Consider the following 21,113-nt stretch of genomic DNA (forward strand, 5'->3'; position numbering starts at 1 on the left):
TGTTTATTTAACAGTTGCCCCAGAAGGAGAGCTTGATGCTGACTTAAGGAAAGCTCTTATCCTTCGCGCTGGTGTTACAATGAGGATTTATGTGCCTGTCAGAGGACGTCCAGCACCAAAGATTTCATGGGCCAAAATGAATGCAAATATTCAAGAGAGAACAGGCCTGGATATCAAAACAACTGACCATGATACCTTCTTACGTTGTGAAAATGTCAACAAATATGATGCTGGCAAATACATTCTGACATTAGAGAATAGCAGTGGTGTGAAAACATACATTATTGTTGTTAAAGTCCTAGGTAAGTAGTCCCTTACGAAAGTAGTGTACATGGTGCATAATATATTTATTCTTACTAAATGTTGTGTGTTGTTTTAAATAATATGTTCAATAAACAAATTAATTCATTATTTGATTATTTAGATACCCCTGGACCTCCTGTCAATCTCATCGTTAAAGAGTCTTCCAAGGACTCTGCTATGATTTCATGGGATCCTCCAATTATTGATGGTGGCAGCCCAGTAAAGAATTACATTGTTGAGAAACGTGATGCTGAAAGGAAAGCTTGGTCAACCGTGGCCACTGACTGTCCCAAGACATCATTTAGGATCTCCAACCTTGAAGAAGGCAAAGCATACTTTTTCCGAGTGCTGGCTGAAAATGAATATGGCATAGGTGAACCTTGTGAAACTCATGATGCCGTTAAAGCTTCAGGTGAGAAATCAACTTTTTTAAGTGAAATAAAACTTTGCAGTTTATACATATATATATATATACATAAGGGTTATATTTAAACCTATTGAATAATTCTTCTAGAAAAACCTGGACCAGTAATAGATCTGAAACCATTGGCTGTCTCTAAGTCATCTTGCACTATTGGATGGAAGAAGCCAATTAGTGATGGTGGAAGTCGTATTATTGCATATGCTGTGGAGACCTTGGTTGGTGAAGACAAGTGGAGAGAAGTTATGAGATCCAAAAATATGCAATACACAATGAAGGACTTGACTGAAGGAAAAGAGTATACATTTAGGATCACTGCACAAAATGATGCTGGCTTTAGTTCTCCAAGTGAAATTTCAGTTGTGGCTAAAGATGATGTTGGTATGTTACACTTTTAATACTTTGCAAAGAGAAATATTTCTCATGCAATTCAAATCCAAATAGTATATTGATATATATTTGTTTATATTTACAGTTGCACCAAATCTTGACTTGAAGGATCTGCCTGATTTATGCTACATTGCCAAAGAGGGCAGCACTTTCCGACTCAGAATCCCAGTCAGTGGAAAACCAGCACCTACCATTACATGGAAGAAGGGTGATGATAAAGTCCTGACTGACAGTGGAAGAGTAACTGTTGAGTCTTCTGCAGTCAATACTGTTTTGACAGTACGTGAATGCCAGAAAGACGATGCCTCAAAATACACTATCACTTTGAAAAACCCTGCTGGAACCAAAGAATCTACTATATTTGTGAAAGTGGTTGGCAAGCCTGGAATCCCAACAGGTCCTATTAAGTTTGATGAAGTGACTGCAGATGCAGTAACACTGATCTGGGGTGCCCCTAAGGATGATGGTGGCTCTGAAATTACCAATTACATCCTAGAAAAGAGAGACTATGTAACCAACAAATGGGTAACATGCGCATCTGCTGTACAGAAAACTTCATTCAGAGTTACCAGACTGCATGAAGGAACTGAGTACATCTTCAGAGTGAGTGCTGAAAATAAATATGGAGTCGGTGAAGGCTTAAAATCAGATTCTGTTGTCGCAAGACATCCATTTGGTAGGTTTTAGCTAGTATATTTCTATATTAAATTCTGGTTACTGATATATATTGTCTGGATAGTGTAATAATTTTGAATATATGTTTCAGATGTACCCGATGCTCCTCCACCACCAAAGATTGTTACAATTAGACATGATTCTGCAAACCTTACATGGGTAGACCCAAGAAAGACTGGTGGCTCACCAATTACAGGTATTATTGATTTTGGTTTGGTTATCCTGTCTTTGACATATCAATTTTCAGTGGTTCTATATAACCTTTTTGTTAATTAAATGATTCAGATATATTTGACATTGTCATTATTTTGTGGTTTTAGGCTATCACATTGAATTCAAAGAAAGAAACAGCCTTCTCTGGAAGAGAGCCAATTCAACTCCTATAAGAATGAAAGATTACAGAGTTACTGGTGTAACTGAAGGTCTGGAATATGAATTCAGAGTTATGGCGATCAACCTTGCTGGAGTTGGTAAACCAAGTCTTCCATCTGAATCAGTTGTGGCTCTTGATCCAATTGGTAAATCTTTTAAAAATCTTCTTTTAGCACTAATAATTACTTTTAAGCAAACATGATATTAATTCTGGCTGTCAATTTCAGATCCACCTGGCAAACCTGAAGTTATAAGTGTGACCAGGAGCTCCGCAACACTTATTTGGACAGAACCAAAATATGATGGTGGACACAAACTGGTTGGATACATTGTTGAAAAACGCGACTTACCAGCAAAGAGTTGGATGAAGGCCAATCATGTTAATGTTCAAGATTGTGCATTTACCGTAAATGATTTAATAGAAGGTGGAAAATACGAATTCAGAATACGAGCTAAGAATACAGCTGGTGCTATTAGTCCTCCATCTGAGACAACTGGAACCGTTGTGTGCAAAGATGAATACGGTATGTTCCAAGTTGCAAATTTGTTACATCTGATTTGATAGATGTCCATTTTCTTATCTAAAGTTTCTTATATGTATTTTTTTGTCCCTGCAGAGGCACCAACTATTACTATTGATCCAGCAGTTAAAGAAGGTTTAACTGTTAAAGCAGGAGATACTATTGTCATGACTGCAACAAGCATCCTCGGCAAACCACCTCCAACATCTGTATGGTCTAAGGCAGGAAAGGACTTTAAGCCATCTGATATTGTGCAGATTGAAACAGGCCCAACATCATCTACACTTTCTGTTAAATATGCATCACGTAAAGATTCTGGAGAGTACACAATCACTGCCAGCAATCCTTTTGGCACAAAAGAAGAACATGTTCATGTCAAGGTCTTAGACGTACCTGGACCTCCAGGACCAATTGAAGTTAGCAATGTATCCGCAGAAAAAGCTACACTCAACTGGACACCACCATCTGAGGATGGTGGCTCACCAATTACTTCTTACACACTAGAAAAGAGAGAAACCAGTCGTTTGCTTTGGACACTGGTTGCTGAAAATATTCAGTCTTGTAGACATGTTGTAAGCAAACTCATCCAAGGAAATGAATATATCTTCCGTGTTTCTGCTGTTAACCACTACGGAGTAGGCGAACCTGTACAGTCTGAACCAGTAAAGATGGTGGATAGTTTTGGTAAGGATATTTTAAAAGTAGTTGCAAATCATCTGCTAACTGCAGCTAGTCTATATTATTAACTAAAATTGCACTAACTTTAATTTTTAGGACCTCCTGGACCTCCAGGAAAACCAGAAGCAACAAATGTAACTAAAGATACAGTGACTATCACATGGAAACGCCCAGCTGATGATGGCGGTAGTGAGATTACTGGCTACCATGTGGAAAGAAAAGAAAAGAAGGGATTAAGATGGGTTAGAGCATCAAAGAAACCTGTTTCCGACCTCAGACTTAAAGTGATTGGACTGACAGAAGGAAATGAATATGAATTCCGAGTGAGTGCAGAAAATAAGGCTGGCATTGGACCACCAAGCGATTCTTCACTGCCAGTTCTAACAAAAGACATTGCATGTAAGTATGCCACTTCATCTCATGTCTTGATATTTGAACAGATATGTTCTGTGCATAAAATTACAAATGTTAAAATACGTACATGTGTTTTTACTGAACAGAACATGTGTTTCCTTCATTTTCATATTTTAATTGTCTGCATTTCTTGTTTATGACAGACCCACCTGGTCCTCCCTCTAATCCAAGAGTCACAGATACAACAAAATCTACTGCTTCACTGCATTGGGGAAAGCCTCACTATGATGGTGGACTTGACATCACTGGATACATAGTAGAGCACCAAAAAGAAGGAGAAGAAGAATGGGTTAAAGACACCACTGGTTCGGCACTTAGAATTACTGAATTTGTTGTGGCCAATCTTCAACCTGGTGGAAAATATAAATTCAGAATCCGTGCCATTAACGCTGCAGGCACTGGAGAGCCAGCACAAATTGATGATGTTGAAATTAAAGTCCGTGAAGAGTCTCCTGACTTTGAACTTGATGCTGAACTAAGAAGAACTCTAGTTGTCAGAGCTGGTCTAAGCATCCGTATTTTTGTACCCATTAAAGGACGACCCACACCTGAGGTTACCTGGATGAAAGGGGACATTCCTCTAAAAATACGTGCCAACATTGAGAATACAGAATCATTTTCTCTGCTCATAATAGCAGAGTGCAACAGATATGATGCTGGAAAATACACAATGACTCTTGAAAATGCTGCTGGAAAGAAATCAGGATTTGTTAATGTCAAAGTTTTGGACTCTCCCGGACCTCCATTAAATCTTAAAGCTAGAGATGTTTCAAAAGACAGCATCACCTTGCAGTGGGATATGCCACTCATAGATGGTGGATCCAGGATAACAAATTACATAGTTGAAAAACGTGAATCCACAAGAAAGGCTTATTCAACCATAACAACCAACTGCCAGAAGTGTTCTCTTAGAATTCCTAATTTAGCTGAAGGATGTGAATATTACTTCAGAGTGCTTGCAGAGAATGAGTTTGGAATTGGTGAACCTGCTGAAACAGCTGATCCCATTAGAGCATCTGAAGCACCTTCTCCTCCAGAAAGTCTTAATATCATGGACATTACCAAGAATAGTGTAAGCCTTGCCTGGCCAAAACCAGAACATGACGGTGGAAGCAAAATTACAGGTTATGTCATTGAAGCACAGAGGAAAGGTTCTGATCAATGGTCACACATTGCAACAGTTAAAGCTTTGGACTATGTAGTAAAAAATCTCAATGAAAATGAAGAATATGTGTTCCAAGTTATGGCAGTCAACAGTGCAGGAAGAAGTGATCCAAGGGAAAGCAGACCAGTGATTGTTAAAGAACAGCAGATGCTTCCAGAATTTGACCTACGTGGCCTTTATCATAAGACTGTGCTTGCTAAAGCTGGAGACAACATTAAAGTTGAAATCCCAGTTCTTGGAAGGCCAAAGCCCACTGTGACATGGAAGAAGGGTGAACAAGCGCTCAGAGAAACTCAGAGACTTAATGTAGAACGCACAGCCACTGCAACTATATTAAATATCAATGAATGCTTAAGAAGTGACTCTGGGAAGTACACTATATCAGCTAAAAACATTGTTGGAGAGATAAGTGATTTAATCACAGTTCAAGTACATGATATTCCTGGAATTCCAACTGGACCCATCAAGTTTGATGAAATTTCATCTGACTTTGTTACTTTGTCTTGGGATCCTCCTGAGAATGATGGTGGAGTTCCAATAAGCAACTACATTGTGGAGTTACGTGAAACAAACAGTACTACTTGGACAGAGCTTGCTTCAACAGTGATACGTACAACTTTCAAAGCAACTAAACTAACAACTGGATTGGAGTATCAATTCCGTGTTAAAGCACAAAACAGATATGGAACTGGACCAGCCCTCAACTCAGAGTCTGTAGTGGCTGCTTATCCATTTAAGGTCCCAGGTCCACCAGGAACTCCTCAAGTTATTGCAGTTACAAAAGATTCAATGACAATCAGCTGGCATGAACCTGTCACAGATGGTGGAAGTCCCATTCTTGGTTATCATATCGAAAGAAAAGAAAGAAACAGTATTCTATGGCAGACAATCAGCAAAACTCTGTTTGTAGGAAATATATATAAATCCTCAGGCCTAACTGATGGTATTGCATATGAATTCCGTGTTGTGGCAGAAAATATGGCTGGCAAGAGTAAACCAAGCAAGTCTTCTGAACCAACATTTGCTCTTGATCCAATTGACACCCCAGGAAAACCTGTTGCTATCAACATTACAAGGCATTCAGTTAGCTTACAGTGGACAAAACCAGAATACAATGGTGGGTTTAAGATCACTGGCTACACAGTGGAGAAAAGAGATCTTCCAAATGGCCGTTGGCTGAAGGCAAACTTCAGTAACATATTAGAAACTGAGTTCACTGTCAGTGGATTGACTGAAAATTCTGAATATGAGTTTAGAATAATTGCTAGAAATGCTGCTGGTGCTGTCAGCCAGCCATCTGAACCATCTGATGCTATCACTTGCAGAGATGATATAGAAGAGCCAAGGATAATGGTCGATGCAAAATTCAAAGATGTTATCATTTTGAAGGCTGGAGAAATCTTCAGACTTGACGCTGATGTCTCTGGTCGTCCAATTCCCACATTGTCCTGGACAAAAGAAGGCAAAGACCTTGAGGATACAGCTAAATTAGAAATTAAACTGGCAGATTTCTCAACAACTCTGATCAATAAAGACTCTGCACGAAAAGATGGAGGAGCATACACTCTTACAGCTTCTAATCCAGGTGGTTTTGCCAAGCATATATTCAATGTTAAAGTTCTTGATAGACCAGGCCCATGTGAAGGCCCACTGGCTGTATCAGATGTCACATCTGAAAAATGTGTCATATCATGGTTGCCACCACTGGATGATGGAGGTGCAAAAATAGATCACTATGTTGTGGAGAAACGGGAAACAAGCAGATTGGCATGGACAAGTGTTGCAACAGATGTCCAAGTGACAAAATTCAAGGTCACCAAACTCCTAAAAGGAAATGAATATATTTTCCGTGTTATGGCTGTTAACAAGTATGGAGTTGGAGAAGTCTTGGAATCAGAACCTACTCTTGCAGTTAATCCATATGTACCACCTGATCCACCTAAGACCCCTGAAGTAACAACAGTCACAAAAGACACCATGATTGTTTGTTGGGGACATCCTGAGTCTGATGGAGGAAGCCCAATAACAAACTATATAGTTGAACGTCGTGACAAGGCAGGGCTCCGCTGGGTTAAATGCAACAAGAGAATTCTTACAGATTTGAGATACAAGGTTTCTGGCCTTACTGAAGGTCATGAATATGAATATAGAGTAATGGCTGAAAATGCAGCTGGTATTAGTAGGCCAAGCCAGTGTAGTCCATTCTATAAGGCATGTGATACTGTTTTTAAACCTGGTCCACCTGGAAACCCAAGAGTACTAGACACCAGTAAATCCTCCATTACTATAGCTTGGAATAAACCAGTCTATGATGGTGGCTCTGAAATAACAGGATACAATGTCGAAATATCCCTCCCTGAAGAAGATGAATGGAAAGTGGTAACACCGCTTGCTGGACTTAAAGCTACTTCCTTCACTATCACAGGACTTAAAGAAAATCAAGAGTATAAAATACAAATATATGCCATCAACTCTGAAGGAGCTGGTGAACCTGCTCTTGTCCCTGGATCACCTAAAGCTGAAGAAAGAATGCTGCCACCTGAAATTGAATTAGATGCTGAACTTCGTAAAGTTATTAGCATAAGAGCATGTTGCACATTAAGATTGTTTGTTCCAATTAAAGGAAGACCTGCGCCAGAAGTTAAGTGGACAAGAGAAAATGGGGAACCCATAGACAGAGCAACCATTGAATCAACAAGCTCCTATACTCTACTGGTTGTGGAAAATGTGAACAGATTTGACAGTGGAAAATATATGCTGACAGTAGAAAACAGTTCAGGAAGCAAGTCAGCCTTTGTGAATGTCAGAGTGCTTGATACTCCAGGGGCACCTCAAGATCTAAAAATTAAAGAAATTACCAAATCTTCTGTTACATTAACCTGGGAACCCCCACTCATTGACGGTGGATCCAAAATTAAGAACTATATAGTAGAAAAACGAGAATCCACCAGAAAAGCCTATTCAACAGTCGCTGCTAATTGCCACAAGACAAGCTGGAAAATAGATCAACTGCAAGAAGGCTGTAACTACTATTTCAGAGTCCTTGCGGAAAATGAATATGGAATCGGATTACCAGTTGAAACACCAGACTCAGTTAAAGTATCAGAACGACCACTTCCACCAGGAAAGATCACTTTGGAAGATGTTACAAGAAACAGCGTTTCTCTGTCTTGGGAAAAACCAGAACATGATGGTGGAAGCAGAATTGTGGCCTACATTGTTGAGATGCAAAGCAAAGGCAGTGACAAATGGGCAACATGTTCTACTGTCAAAACAACAGAAGCAAAAATAACTGGATTGATTCAAGGAGAAGAATATATGTTCCGTGTATCAGCACAAAATGAGAAAGGAATCAGTGATCCACGACAACTCGGAGTGCCAGTGGTTGCTAAGGATCTTGTAATTGCACCAGCCTTCAAACTTCTCTTTAACACATTCAGTGTTTTAGCCGGTGAAGACCTTAAAGTTGATGTTCCATTTGTTGCACGTCCCAAACCATCTGTCACTTGGCACAAAGACAATCTTCCATTAAAACAGACCACAAGAGTGAATGCAGAGCATACAGAACACAATACTTTGCTAACAATTAAAGAGGCTTCAAAGGAAGATGTTGGCCAATATACTGTTAAACTTGCCAATTCCGCAGGAGAGGCTACTGAGCAACTCAGTATTGTTGTTCTTGACAAGCCAGAACCACCAACGGGTCCAGTTAAAATTGATGAAGTGACAGCTGACAGCATCAGCTTTTCATGGAATCCTCCAAAATATGATGGTGGAAGCTCTATTAACAATTACATTGTAGAAAAACGTGATACCTCAACAACAGTTTGGCAAATTGTATCTGCAACAGTGGCAAGAACAACCATAAAAGCTACACGTCTGAAAACAGGCAGCGAATATCAGTTCAGGATTGCAGCTGAGAACAGATATGGAAAGAGTGGATATTTGGTATCAGAAGCAGTTATTGCACAGTATCCATACAAACTTCCTGGTCCACCTGGAACACCATTTGTATCTGCAGTTACAAAAGACAGCATGGTTGTACAGTGGAATGAGCCTGTAAATGATGGAGGCAGTAGGATCCTTGGATATCATGTGGAAAGCAAAGAAAGAAACAGCATTCTTTGGGTGAAGTTGAACAAAACACTCCTTCCTGACACTAAAATAAAGGCAACAAACATTGAAGAAGGTATTGAATATGAGTTTAGAGTGTATGCTGAGAACATTGTAGGCATTGGCAAGCCAAGTAAAGTGTCTGAATGCTATGTGGCCCGAGATCCATGTGATCCTCCTGGACGACCTGAAGCAATCATTGTGACAAGAAATGCAGTTACACTTCAGTGGACAAAACCTGAATATGATGGTGGTAGCAAGATTACTGGCTATGTTGTTGAGAAGAAAGAACTACCTGAAGGGCGTTGGATGAAGGCCAGCTTTACAAATGTTATTGAAACTCAGTTTGCAGTTACTGGACTGGTTGAGGATCAACGTTATGAATTCCGTGTCATTGCAAGAAATGCTGCTGGAATATTTAGTGAACCTTCTGAAAGCACAGGACCAATAACAGCAAGAGATGAAGTAGAGCCTCCTCGTGTAAGCATGGATCCAAAATACCGTGAAGTCATTACAATAAATGCTGGTGAAACATTCAAGATTGATGCAGATGTCTATGGCAAGCCAATACCCTCAGTTCAATGGTTTAAAGGAGGTGAAGAACTTGGAAATACAGCTCGTCTGGAAATAAAGGGAACAGATTTCTTCACATCATTAAGTGTAAAAGAAGCAATTAGAGTAGACAGTGGTCAATACATTTTACTGCTGAAAAATGTTGCTGGTGAAAAATCTGTGCCAGTCAATGTTAAGGTTCTTGACAGACCAGGACCTCCAGAGGGACCAATCACTATAACTGGTGTAACTGCTGAAAAATGTTCATTAGCTTGGAAACCTCCACTGCAAGATGGTGGTAGTGACATCGACCACTACATTGTAGAAAGAAGAGAAACAAGTCGTTTAGTTTGGACTGTTGTTGAGCCAAATGTCCAAACTCTCAGCTGCAAAGTAACCAAACTTTTGGAAGGAAATGAATACATCTTCCGTATCTTGGCTGTAAATAAGTATGGTGTTGGGGAACCACTTGAATCAGAAGCTGTCATTGCAAAGAATCCTTTTGTTGTTCCACAACCTCCAAAAGCTCCTGAAGTAACAGCTATAACCAAGGACTCAATGATTGTTGTATGGGAAAGGCCCGCATTTGATGGTGGCAGTGAAATAACTGGTTATGTTCTTGAAAAGCGTGATAAGGAAGGCATACGTTGGGTCAGATGTAACAAACGCTTGGTTAGTGAATTGCGCTTCAGAGTGACTGGACTAGTTGAAACACATCTTTATGAATTTAGAGTTTCTGCTGAAAATGCTGCTGGGCTAAGTCAGCCAAGCCAGCCATCCATGTATTTCAAAGCTACAGATCCTATTTATAAACCCGGTCCTCCAAACAATCCTAAAGTGGTGGATGTTACAAGATCATCAGTATTCCTTTCATGGAGCAAGCCCATCTATGATGGAGGATGTGAAATTCAAGGGTATATTGTAGAAAAAATGGATGTCAGCACTGAGGAATGGTCTATGTGTACTCCAGCAACTGGAATTAAGGAAACTCGACTTGAAGTTGAAAAACTTTTGGAAAAACATGAGTATAAATTCCGTATATGTGCAGTGAACAAGGCTGGTGTTGGAGAACATGCTGATATTCCTGCTTCAATCATTGTTGAAGAGAAACTGGAGGTACCTGACCTAGACCTGGACCCAGAACTGAGGAAAGTAGTTAATGTTAGAGCTGGTGGCTCACTCAGATTATTTATTCCTATTAGAGGACGTCCAGCACCTGAAGTTAAGTGGGGCAAGGTAGATGGAGATATTAGAGAAACAGCCCAGATTGATGTTACTAGTAGCTTCACCAATCTTGTACTTGACAATGTTAATAGATTTGATTCTGGAAAATACACTATATCCGTTGAAAACAGCAGTGGAACTAAATCTGCCTTTATTAGTGTAAGAGTTTTAGATACACCCAGTGCACCAGTTAATCTGAAGATTAAAGATGTTACTAAGGATTCAGTTTCTCTAACCTGGGAACCTCCAGCACTGGATGGTGGAGCTAAGATTAAGAACTACATTATCGAAAAACGTGAAACCACAAGAAAGGCTTATGCTGCTGTTGCTACAAACTGTCACAAGACTTCATGGAAGATAGACCAACTTCAAGAAAGCTGCAGCTATTACTTTAGGGTAACAGCTGAGAATGAATATGGCATTGGCTTACCAGCTGAAACAGCTGAACCTGTGAAGGTTTCTGAGGTCCCACAACCTCCAGGAAAAATAACAGTCGTGGATGTTACTAGAAAGAGTGTATCATTATCTTGGGAAAAACCTGAACATGATGGTGGCAGCAAAATCATTCAGTACATTGTCGAAATGCAGGCCAAGGGAAGTGACAAATGGTCTGAGAGTGTGCGTGCCAAAGCTCTTGAAGCAACAATAACAAACTTGGCTCAAGGAGGTGAATACCTTTTCAGAGTTATAGCTGTAAATGAGAAAGGAAAGAGTGATCCTAGATCCCTTGCTGTTCCAGTGGTTGCCAAAGACCTTGTAATAGAGCCAGATGTACGACCAGCATTTAGTAATTACAGTGTCCAGGTTGGACAGGATTTGAAGATTGAAGTTCCAGTTTCTGGAAGACCTAAGCCCACAATTAGTTGGACAAAGGATGGCCAGGCTCTTAAGCAGACTACCAGAGTTAATGTCACAGATACAGCGCACCATACTGTATTGTTGATAAAAGAAACAAATAAGGATGATGCTGGAATGTATGCAATCACAGTTTCAAATGTTGTTGGACAAAAAGAAGCATCAATTGAGATTATAACACTAGACAAGCCTGATCCTCCAAGTGGCCCTGTGAAGTTTGATGATGTGAGTGCTGACAGCATTACACTATCTTGGAATCCTCCAGCATATACTGGTGGCTGCCAAATCACAAATTATGTTGTTGAAAAGAGAGATACAACCACAACACTTTGGGAGACAGTTTCAGCAACTATTGCAAGAACTACACTCAAGGTATCAAAACTGAAAACTGGCACAGAGTACCAATTTAAAATCTTTGCTGAAAACAGGTACGGAAGAAGCTTTGGACTGGACTCTGAAGCAGTAATAGCACAATATCCATATAAAGAACCTGGACCTCCTGGTACACCTTCAGTTCAAACAGCAACTAAAGATAGCATGGTTGTACAATGGCATGAACCTATTAACGATGGTGGCAGCAGAGTGATTGGTTACCATCTAGAACGCAAAGAAAGGAACAGTATTATGTGGACAAAGGTGAACAAAACTATTATTCCAGACACCTATTTTAAGACCACCAACCTTGAAGAAGGCATTGAATATGAATTTAGGGTGTATGCTGAAAACATTGTTGGCATTGGCAAATCAAGTAAAGTTTCAGAGTGCTATTTTGCCCGAGACCCATGTGACCCTCCTGGCTGCCCTGAACCAATAATTGTAACAAGAAGTGCTATTACTCTAACCTGGAAAAAGCCTGAATATGATGGAGGCAGCATGATCACCGGTTATGTAGTTGAAAAGCGTGATTTGCCTGAAGGACGTTGGATGAAGGCAAGCTTTACAAATGTAATTGAAACCCAGTTTACAGTAACTGGACTTACAGAAGACGAGCGATATGATTTCAGAGTTATTGCAAGGAATGCTGCTGGAACCTTCAGCAGACCTTCAGATAGCACTGGACCTATAACAGCAAAGGATGAAGTAGAACCTCCTAGAATTTCCATGGATCCAAAATACAAAGACACAATTGTTGTTAATGCTGGAGAGACATTTAAACTTGATGCAGATGTGCATGGTAAACCTATTCCTTCAATTCAGTGGTTCAAGGGTGATAAAGAAGTTGAAGAATCAGCTAGATGTGAGGTTAAGAACACTGACTTTAAGGCCCTCATTATTGTTAAAGATGCTATTAGAGTTGATGGCGGACAGTACATTCTGCAAGCTTCCAATGTTGCAGGAACAAAATCAATACCTATTAACGTGAAAGTTCTTGACCGTCCTGGACCTCCTGAAGGGCCCATTCATGTTACAGGAGTTACATCAGACAAATGTTCTCTTGCATGGGGTCCTCCACAGCATGATGGTGGCAGTGATATTTCTCACTATATCATTGAAAAACGAGAAACAAGTCGCCTTGCCTGGACTGTTGTTGCAACTGAAGTTGTAACTAACTCTCTTAAAGTAACAAAACTTTTGGAAGGCAATGAATACATTTTCCGTATCATGGCAGTAAATAAGTATGGAGTTGGTGAACCATTAGAGTCTGTACCAGTTCTGATGAAAAATCCATATGTGCCTCCTGGAGCTCCAAAATCACTGGAAGTAACCAACATTGCAAAGGATTCCATGACAGTTTGTTGGAGTAGACCAGATAATGATGGTGGTAGTGAAATCATTGGTTATATTGTAGAAAAACGAGACAGAGCTGGCATAAGATGGACTAAGTGCAACAAACGCAGAATTACAGATCTAAGATTCAGAGTTACCGGATTAACAGAAGACCATGAATATGAATTCAAGGTATCTGCTGAAAATGCTGCTGGAGTTGGTGAAGCAAGTCAGCCTACTGCCTACTTTAAAGCAACAGATCCTATTTTCAAACCTGGCCCACCTACTAACCCACATGTTGTGGATACAACTAAAAACTCTATCACTGTTGTTTGGGGAAGGCCAATTTATGATGGAGGTAGTGAAATCCAAGGGTACATTGTAGAAGTATGCAAAGGAGATGAAGAGGAATGGACAATGTGCACTCCACAGACAGGCCTACAGGTTACTAAGTTTGAGATAGCAAAACTTATTGAGCATCAGCAGTACCAGGTTCGTGTCTGCGCCTTAAATAAGGCTGGTGTTGGCGAGGCAGCAGCTCTACCAGGAACAGTTAAACCCGAAGACAAACTAGAAGCCCCTGAAATTGATCTTGATTCTGAACTAAGAAAGGGAATATTGGTTAGAGCTGGCGGAAATGTCAGAATCCATATACCATTCAGTGGAAGACCAATCCCAGAGATCAGCTGGTCAAAAGAAGATGGAGAACTTACTGAAAAATCACAGATTGAAAGAGGTCATAACTTCACTCAACTTTCAATAGATAATGTTGATAGAAATGATGCCGGAAAATATATTCTTACATTGGAAAACAGCAGTGGCACAAAATCTGCATTTGTAACAGTTAAGGTTCTTGACACTCCTGGAGCTCCAACAAACCTTGTTGTTAAAGACATTAAGAAAGATTCCGTTATACTTACATGGGAACCCCCACTTATTGATGGTGGAGCCAAAATAAAGAACTATGTTATTGATAAAAGAGAATCAACTAGAAAAGCATATGCCAATGTCACAGCCAAATGCAACAAAACAAGCTACAAGGTTGAAAACCTTACAGAAGGAGCAATATATTACTTCCGAGTTATGGCTGAGAATGAATATGGCATTGGTCTACCTGTAGAAACAGTTGATGCAGTAAAGGCCTCTGAAGCACCATTGCCACCTGGCAAAATTACCCTTACTGATGTAACCCAAAGAAGTGTATCACTTTCATGGGAGAAACCTGAACATGATGGTGGAAGCAGAATTATAGGATATCTAGTAGAATCTCAGCCAAAAGGAGTTGAAAAATGGAGCACCGCCACTGAAACTAAAACATTGAATGCAGTTGTATCTGGATTGAGTCCAGGCCAGGAATACTCCTTCAGAGTTCTTGCCTACAATGAAAAGGGAAAGAGTGATCCAAGAGTGCTTGGCATTCCAGTAATTGCTAAAGATTTGACAATTGAACCAAGCTTTAAACTGATGTTTAATTCTTATAATGTACAAGCTGGAGAAGATCTGAAGATTGAAATTCCAGTAATAGGTAGGCCCAAACCTAATATCTCTTGGAGTAAAGATGAACAACCACTAAAACAAACAACTAGAGTCAATGTAGAAGACACACCAGTTTCAACTATCTTACACATTAAAGATAGCAACAAGGAAGACTTCGGAAAGTATGCAGTTACAGCAACAAATAGTGCTGGCACAGCAACTGCAGACATCACTGTTGTCATTCTTGACAAGCCTGGTCCACCTAAAGGACCTGTACGATTTGAGGAAGTCAGTTCAAACTTCGTGGTGTTCTCATGGGATGCACCAGACTACACAGGTGGCTGTCAAATTAACAATTACATAGTAGAGAAACGGGACACAACAACCACTTCTTGGCAAACCGTGTCAGCAACAGTTGCTAGAACAACCATTAAGGTCACAAAACTTACAACTGGATCAGAGTACCAGTTTAGAATATATGCTGAGAATAGGTATGGCAAAAGCGCTCCTCTAGATTCTTCTGCTGTTATCGTTCAATATCCATACAAAGAACCAGGACCTCCAGGAACGCCATTTGTTACATCACTTTCTAAAGACCATATGATTGTGCAGTGGCATGAGCCAGTAAATGATGGAGGAAGTAAAGTTCTTGGATACCATCTAGAACGCAAAGAAAAGAATAGTATCCTTTGGGCAAAACTAAATAAGACTCTTCTGCAAGACACAAAATTGAAAACTAATGGTCTTGAAGAAGGCATTGAATATGAATTCAGAGTCTATGCTGAAAACATTGTTGGCATTGGTAAACCTAGCAAAGTATCTGAATGTTATGTTGCCCGTGATCCATGTGATCCACCAGGTCGTCCAGAAGCTATTGTTATCACAAGAAATTATGTCACTCTTCACTGGACAAAACCTGAATATGATGGTGGAAGCAAAATTACAGGTTACATAGTTGAAAAGAAGGAACTACCTGAAGGTCGTTGGATGAAAGCCAGCTTTACAAATGTGCTAGAAACAGAATTCACTGTAACAGGCCTTACAGAAGATGATAGGTATGAATTTAGAGTTATAGCAAGAAATGCTGCTGGAAACTTTAGTGAACCATCTGAGAGCACTGGACCCATCACTGCAAGAGATGAAATTGATGCACCAAAGGCATCCCTGGATCCAAAGTATAAGGATGTTATTGTTGTAAATGCTGGAGATACCTTTGCTCTTGAAGCTGATATCCACGGCAAACCTATTCCAGATATCAGTTGGTCAAAAGATGGAAAAGAGCTTGAGGCAGCAACCGCACGAATGGAAATAAAGTCCACCATTCAGAGAACAACACTGACTGTAAAAGACTGTATTAGAGTGGATGGTGGTCAGTACGTTTTGACCCTCAGCAATGTGGGTGGAACAAAAGCAATTCCCATTACAGTTAAAGTTCTGGATAGGCCTGGGCCTCCAGAAGGTCCATTAAATGTCACAGGTGTAACCGCAGAAAAGTGCTACTTAGCATGGAGTCCACCATTGCAAGATGGTGGTGCAAACATTTCCCACTACAATATTGAAAAACGAGAAACAAGTAGATTATCTTGGACTCAGGTTGCATCAGAAGTACAAGCGCTAAGCTATAAAGTCACCAAACTTTTGGCAGGAAATGAATATATATTCCGTGTTGTTGCAGTGAACAAATATGGTATCGGAGAACCCCTTGAGTCTGAACCAGTTCTGGCTCGTAATCCATTTAAGCCTCCAAGTGCACCTACAACACCAGAAGTTTCTGCCATAACAAAAGACTCTATGGTGGTTACATGGGGACGTCCTCAAGATAATGGTGGTGCAGAGATTGAAGGGTACATCCTTGAAAAACGTGACAAAGATGGCATAAGATGGACTAAATGCAACAAGAAAAGATTGACTGATTTGCGACTTAGAGTTACAGGCTTGACAGATGGACATTTCTATGAATTTAGAGTCTCAGCAGAGAATGCAGCAGGTGTTGGAGAAACAAGTGAACCATCTATTTTCTATCGTGCATGTGACGCCAATTACCCACCAGGTGCTCCTAGCAATCCAAAGGTAACCGACACTTCTAGATCATCTGTGTCCCTGGCCTGGAGCAAACCTGTATATGATGGGGGTGCACCCGTAACAGGTTATGTTGTTGAATTCAAAGAATCAGCAGTTGATGAATGGGCAACAGCAACACCACCAACAGGATTACAAGCCAGACAGTTTACTGTGACTAAATTGAAAGAAAATGCTGAATATTGCTTCCGTATTTGTGCCATTAATTCTGTAGGTGTAGGGGAACCAGCTGTTATTCCAGGAACAGTAATTGCTGCTGAAAAATTAGAGCCTCCTGAGATAGAACTTGATGCTGACTTAAGAAAGACAGTCACTGTCCGTGCTGGTGGAACCTTGAGATTATTTGTTACAATTAAAGGAAGACCTGAACCTGAAGTAAAATGGGAAAAAGCAGATGACAAACTTACAGAAAGAGCACAAATTGAAGTCACCAGTTCATACACAATGTTAGTAATCGACAATGTCAATAGGTTTGATAGCGGAAGATACAACTTAACTTTAGAAAATAACAGTGGATCCAAAACTGCATTTGTCAATGTTAGAGTACTTGATTCACCAAGTGCCCCAGAAAACTTAACTGTGAAAGAAGTGAGGAAAGACTCTGTCACTCTCTCTTGGGAACCACCACTTATTGATGGAGGATCTAAGATCAAAAATTACATTGTTGAAAAACGTGAGGCTACCAGAAAAGCTTATGCAACTGTTACAAGTAACTGCACTAAGAATACTTTCAGAATAGATCAGCTACAAGAAGGTGGTATCTATTACTTCCGTGTTTTGGCTGCCAATGAGCATGGTGTTGGATTGCCTGCAAAAACATCTGATCCAGTTAAAGTGTCTGAAGCTCCTCTTGCTCCTGGAAGAGTAAGTCTTGTTGATGTAACCCGTAACAGTGCAACTATATCCTGGGAGAAACCAGAAAGCGATGGTGGTAGCAAGATCACTAGTTACATTGTAGAAATGCAAACAAAGGGAAGTGAAAAATGGAGCACTTGTACTCAAGTGAAAACACTTGAAGCAACTATCACTGGTTTGACTATGGGAGAAGAATATACATTCAGAGTAATGGCTGTAAATGAGAAAGGAAAGAGTGATCCAAGACAATTGGGAGTTCCTGTAGTTGCAAAGGATATTGAAATCCAGCCTACAATTGAACTGCTATTCAATACTTTTAGTGTTAAAGCTGGTGATGATCTTAAGATTGATGTACCAATTCGAGGACGTCCATCTCCAACTGTATCGTGGAAGAAAGACGGACAGTCTCTGAAGCAAACAACAAGAGTAAATGTCCAGGTTACAAAGACCTCTACCCTACTTTCGATCAAAGATGCATCTAAAGAGGATGTTGGACAGTATGAATTAGTTGCTTCTAACAGTGCAGGATCATCAACAGTTTCCTTGGGTATAATCGTTCTTGATAAGCCAGGACCACCAGGACCAATTAAAATTGATGATGTTAGTGCAGATAGTATTTCATTCTCTTGGAGCCCTCCTGAATATGATGGTGGCTGCCATATAAATAACTATATTGTTGAGAAGAGAGATACAACTACTACCGTCTGGGAATTAGTGTCAGCAACAGTTGCAAGAACATCCATTAAAGTTGCACGTTTGACAACTGGATCAGAATATCAATTCAGGGTTTGTGCTGAAAACAGATATGGAAAGAGCCATTATGTTGACAGTTCAGGAGTCATTGCTCAATATCCATTTAAACCACCAGGACCACCAGGAACACCACGTGTTGCTCATTCAACAAAAGCTTTCATGTTGGTTGCTTGGGAACCTCCAGTGAATGATGGTGGCAGTCAAGTGATTGGATATCATCTGGAGAAAAAAGAAAGAAGCAGCATTCTCTGGTCTAAAGTCAACAAAGGTCTAATACCTGATACACAACTCAAAGTGACAGGCCTTGAAGAAGGACTTATGTATGAGTATCGTGTTTATGCTGAAAACATTGCAGGAATTGGTAAATGCAGTAAGTGTTGTGAACCAGTTGCTGCAAGAGACCCATGTGATCCTCCAGGTCAACCAGAAGTTACTAACATCACAAGAACATCTGTTTCATTGGCCTGGAAAAAGCCAGAATATGATGGCGGAGCAAAGATTACAGGATACATTATTGAACGCAAAGAGTTACCTGATGGGCGTTGGTTAAAGTGCAACTTTACTAACATCCAAGAAACATACTTTGATGTAACTGCCCTGACAGAGGACCAAAGATATGAATTCCATGTTATTGCAAGGAACTCTGCTGGGCTATTTAGTGAACCATCTGAATCAACAGGACCTATTACAGTTAAGGATGATGTTGATGCTCCAAGAATTATGATGGATGTAAAATTCAGAGATGTAGTTGTTGTGAAAGCCGGTGAGATCCTTAAAATTAATGCTGACATCGCAGGACGTCCTCATCCTGTAGTTTCATGGACAAAGGATGGCAAAGATATTGAAGAAAAGGCAAGAGTTGAGGTCACATCAACAGATACAAGCACAGTACTGGTAGTTAAAGACTGCATAAGAAGAGATTCAGGCCAATATGTGTTAACCTTACAAAATGTTGCTGGAACAAGATCTTTAGCAGTAAATTGCAAAGTACTTGACAGACCTGGGCCACCTGCAGGACCATTACAAATTGCTGGAGTAACATCCGAGAAATGTCACCTGTCTTGGGGACCACCTCAAGAAAATGGTGGTGCTGAAATTGACTACTACGTTGTTGAAAAGCGTGAAACAAGTCGAATTGCTTGGACCGTCTGTGAATCAGAACTTAGAACTACATCTTGCAAGGTTACAAAACTACTAAAGGGTAATGAATATGTTTTCAGAGTAATGGGTGTCAACAAATATGGGGTTGGTGAACCATTAGAAAGTGAAGCCATAAAGGCACTGAATCCTTACACAGTACCAAATGCACCTAAATCATTGGAGATCACCAGTGTTACTAAAGAAGCTATGACTTTATGCTGGGCAAGACCTGAGAGTGATGGTGGAAGTGAAATATCGGGATATGTGATTGAGAGACGTGAGAAAAATAGCCTGAGATGGATACGTGTAAACAAGAAACCTGTATATGACCTCAGAGTAAAATCTTCTGGCCTGCGTGAAGGATGCGAATATGAGTACCGTGTCTATGCAGAAAATGCTGCTGGCCTCAGTGCTCCAAGTGATAGTTCTCCATTGATTCGTGCAGAGGATCCAATTTTCTTGCCATCCCCACCTTCTAAGCCTAAAGTTATTGAATCAACGAAGTCTAGTGTAACTCTAAGCTGGGTTAAACCACTCTTTGATGGTGGGTCACCAGTTACTGGATATGCTGTAGAGCACAGAAAATCTGATGAAACTGATTGGACAACTGCTGTAACAAATGTCAGAGGCACTGAATATACTGTAATTGCACTTACATCAGGAGCTGAGTACAGTTTCAGAGTTAGATCTGTCAACAAGGTAGGCCTGAGTGAACCAAGCGACAGCACTGAACCACACATAGTAAAAGATAGAGAAGAAGAACCTACTTTTGATATTGACAGTGAAATGCGCAAGACATTAATTGTTAAAGCTGGTGGATCATTCACTATGACAGTTCCATACAGAGGTAAACCCACTCCCAATGTCATGTGGAGTAAACCAGACTCTGACCTGCGTGCAAGAGCTACCATTGACACCAATGACAAGCAAACATCACTTTCCATCGAAAAGGCAACAAGAAATGATTCGGGCAAATACACACTCACTTTGCAAAATATTCTGAACACTGCAACACTTACACTTGTTGTAAAAGTACTTGATTCTCCTGGACCACCTTCTAACATTGTTGTCAGAGAAGTTACAAAGGAATCTGCTGTCTTGTCCTGGGATGTCCCTGAGAATGATGGTGGAGCACCAGTTAAGAATTACCATATTGAGAAACGTGAAGCAAGCAAGAAAGCATGGGTCTCTGTGACAAACAACTGCCATCGTCTCACATACAAAGTCACTGGTCTACAAGAGAGTGCAGTTTACTATTTCAGAATTGCTGGTGAAAATGAATTTGGCATTGGAGTACCTGCAGAAACCAAAGATGGTGTAAAAATAACAGGTCAGTAGAACTTGTATACATAAATGTAAATATGGAACAAATATTATAATAATGTGTAATAGATATGCAAGTTGCTAAACCTTTTACATA

The 21,113-nt window shown here is 40.2% G+C and overlaps 1 protein-coding gene across 1 annotated transcript in view; it reads left to right on the forward strand.

The window, feature by feature from the left end:
• Positions 1-21,113, forward strand: part of TTN (titin) — a 222,911-nt gene that overhangs the window by 175,095 nt on the left and 26,703 nt on the right. Inside the window, exons 298-307 of the mRNA XM_072122667.1 lie at positions 15-302; positions 425-715; positions 818-1,105; positions 1,200-1,790; positions 1,881-1,985; positions 2,110-2,307; positions 2,389-2,685; positions 2,779-3,366; positions 3,457-3,759; positions 3,918-21,023. Of these exons, the coding sequence (XP_071978768.1) occupies positions 15-302; positions 425-715; positions 818-1,105; positions 1,200-1,790; positions 1,881-1,985; positions 2,110-2,307; positions 2,389-2,685; positions 2,779-3,366; positions 3,457-3,759; positions 3,918-21,023 (20,055 nt within the window). The remainder of the gene's footprint in view (positions 1-14; positions 303-424; positions 716-817; positions 1,106-1,199; positions 1,791-1,880; positions 1,986-2,109; positions 2,308-2,388; positions 2,686-2,778; positions 3,367-3,456; positions 3,760-3,917; positions 21,024-21,113) is intronic.

Source organism: Engystomops pustulosus, chromosome 8 (assembly GCF_040894005.1).
Source record: "Engystomops pustulosus chromosome 8, aEngPut4.maternal, whole genome shotgun sequence".
Classification (NCBI taxonomy): domain Eukaryota; kingdom Metazoa; phylum Chordata; class Amphibia; order Anura; family Leptodactylidae; genus Engystomops; species Engystomops pustulosus.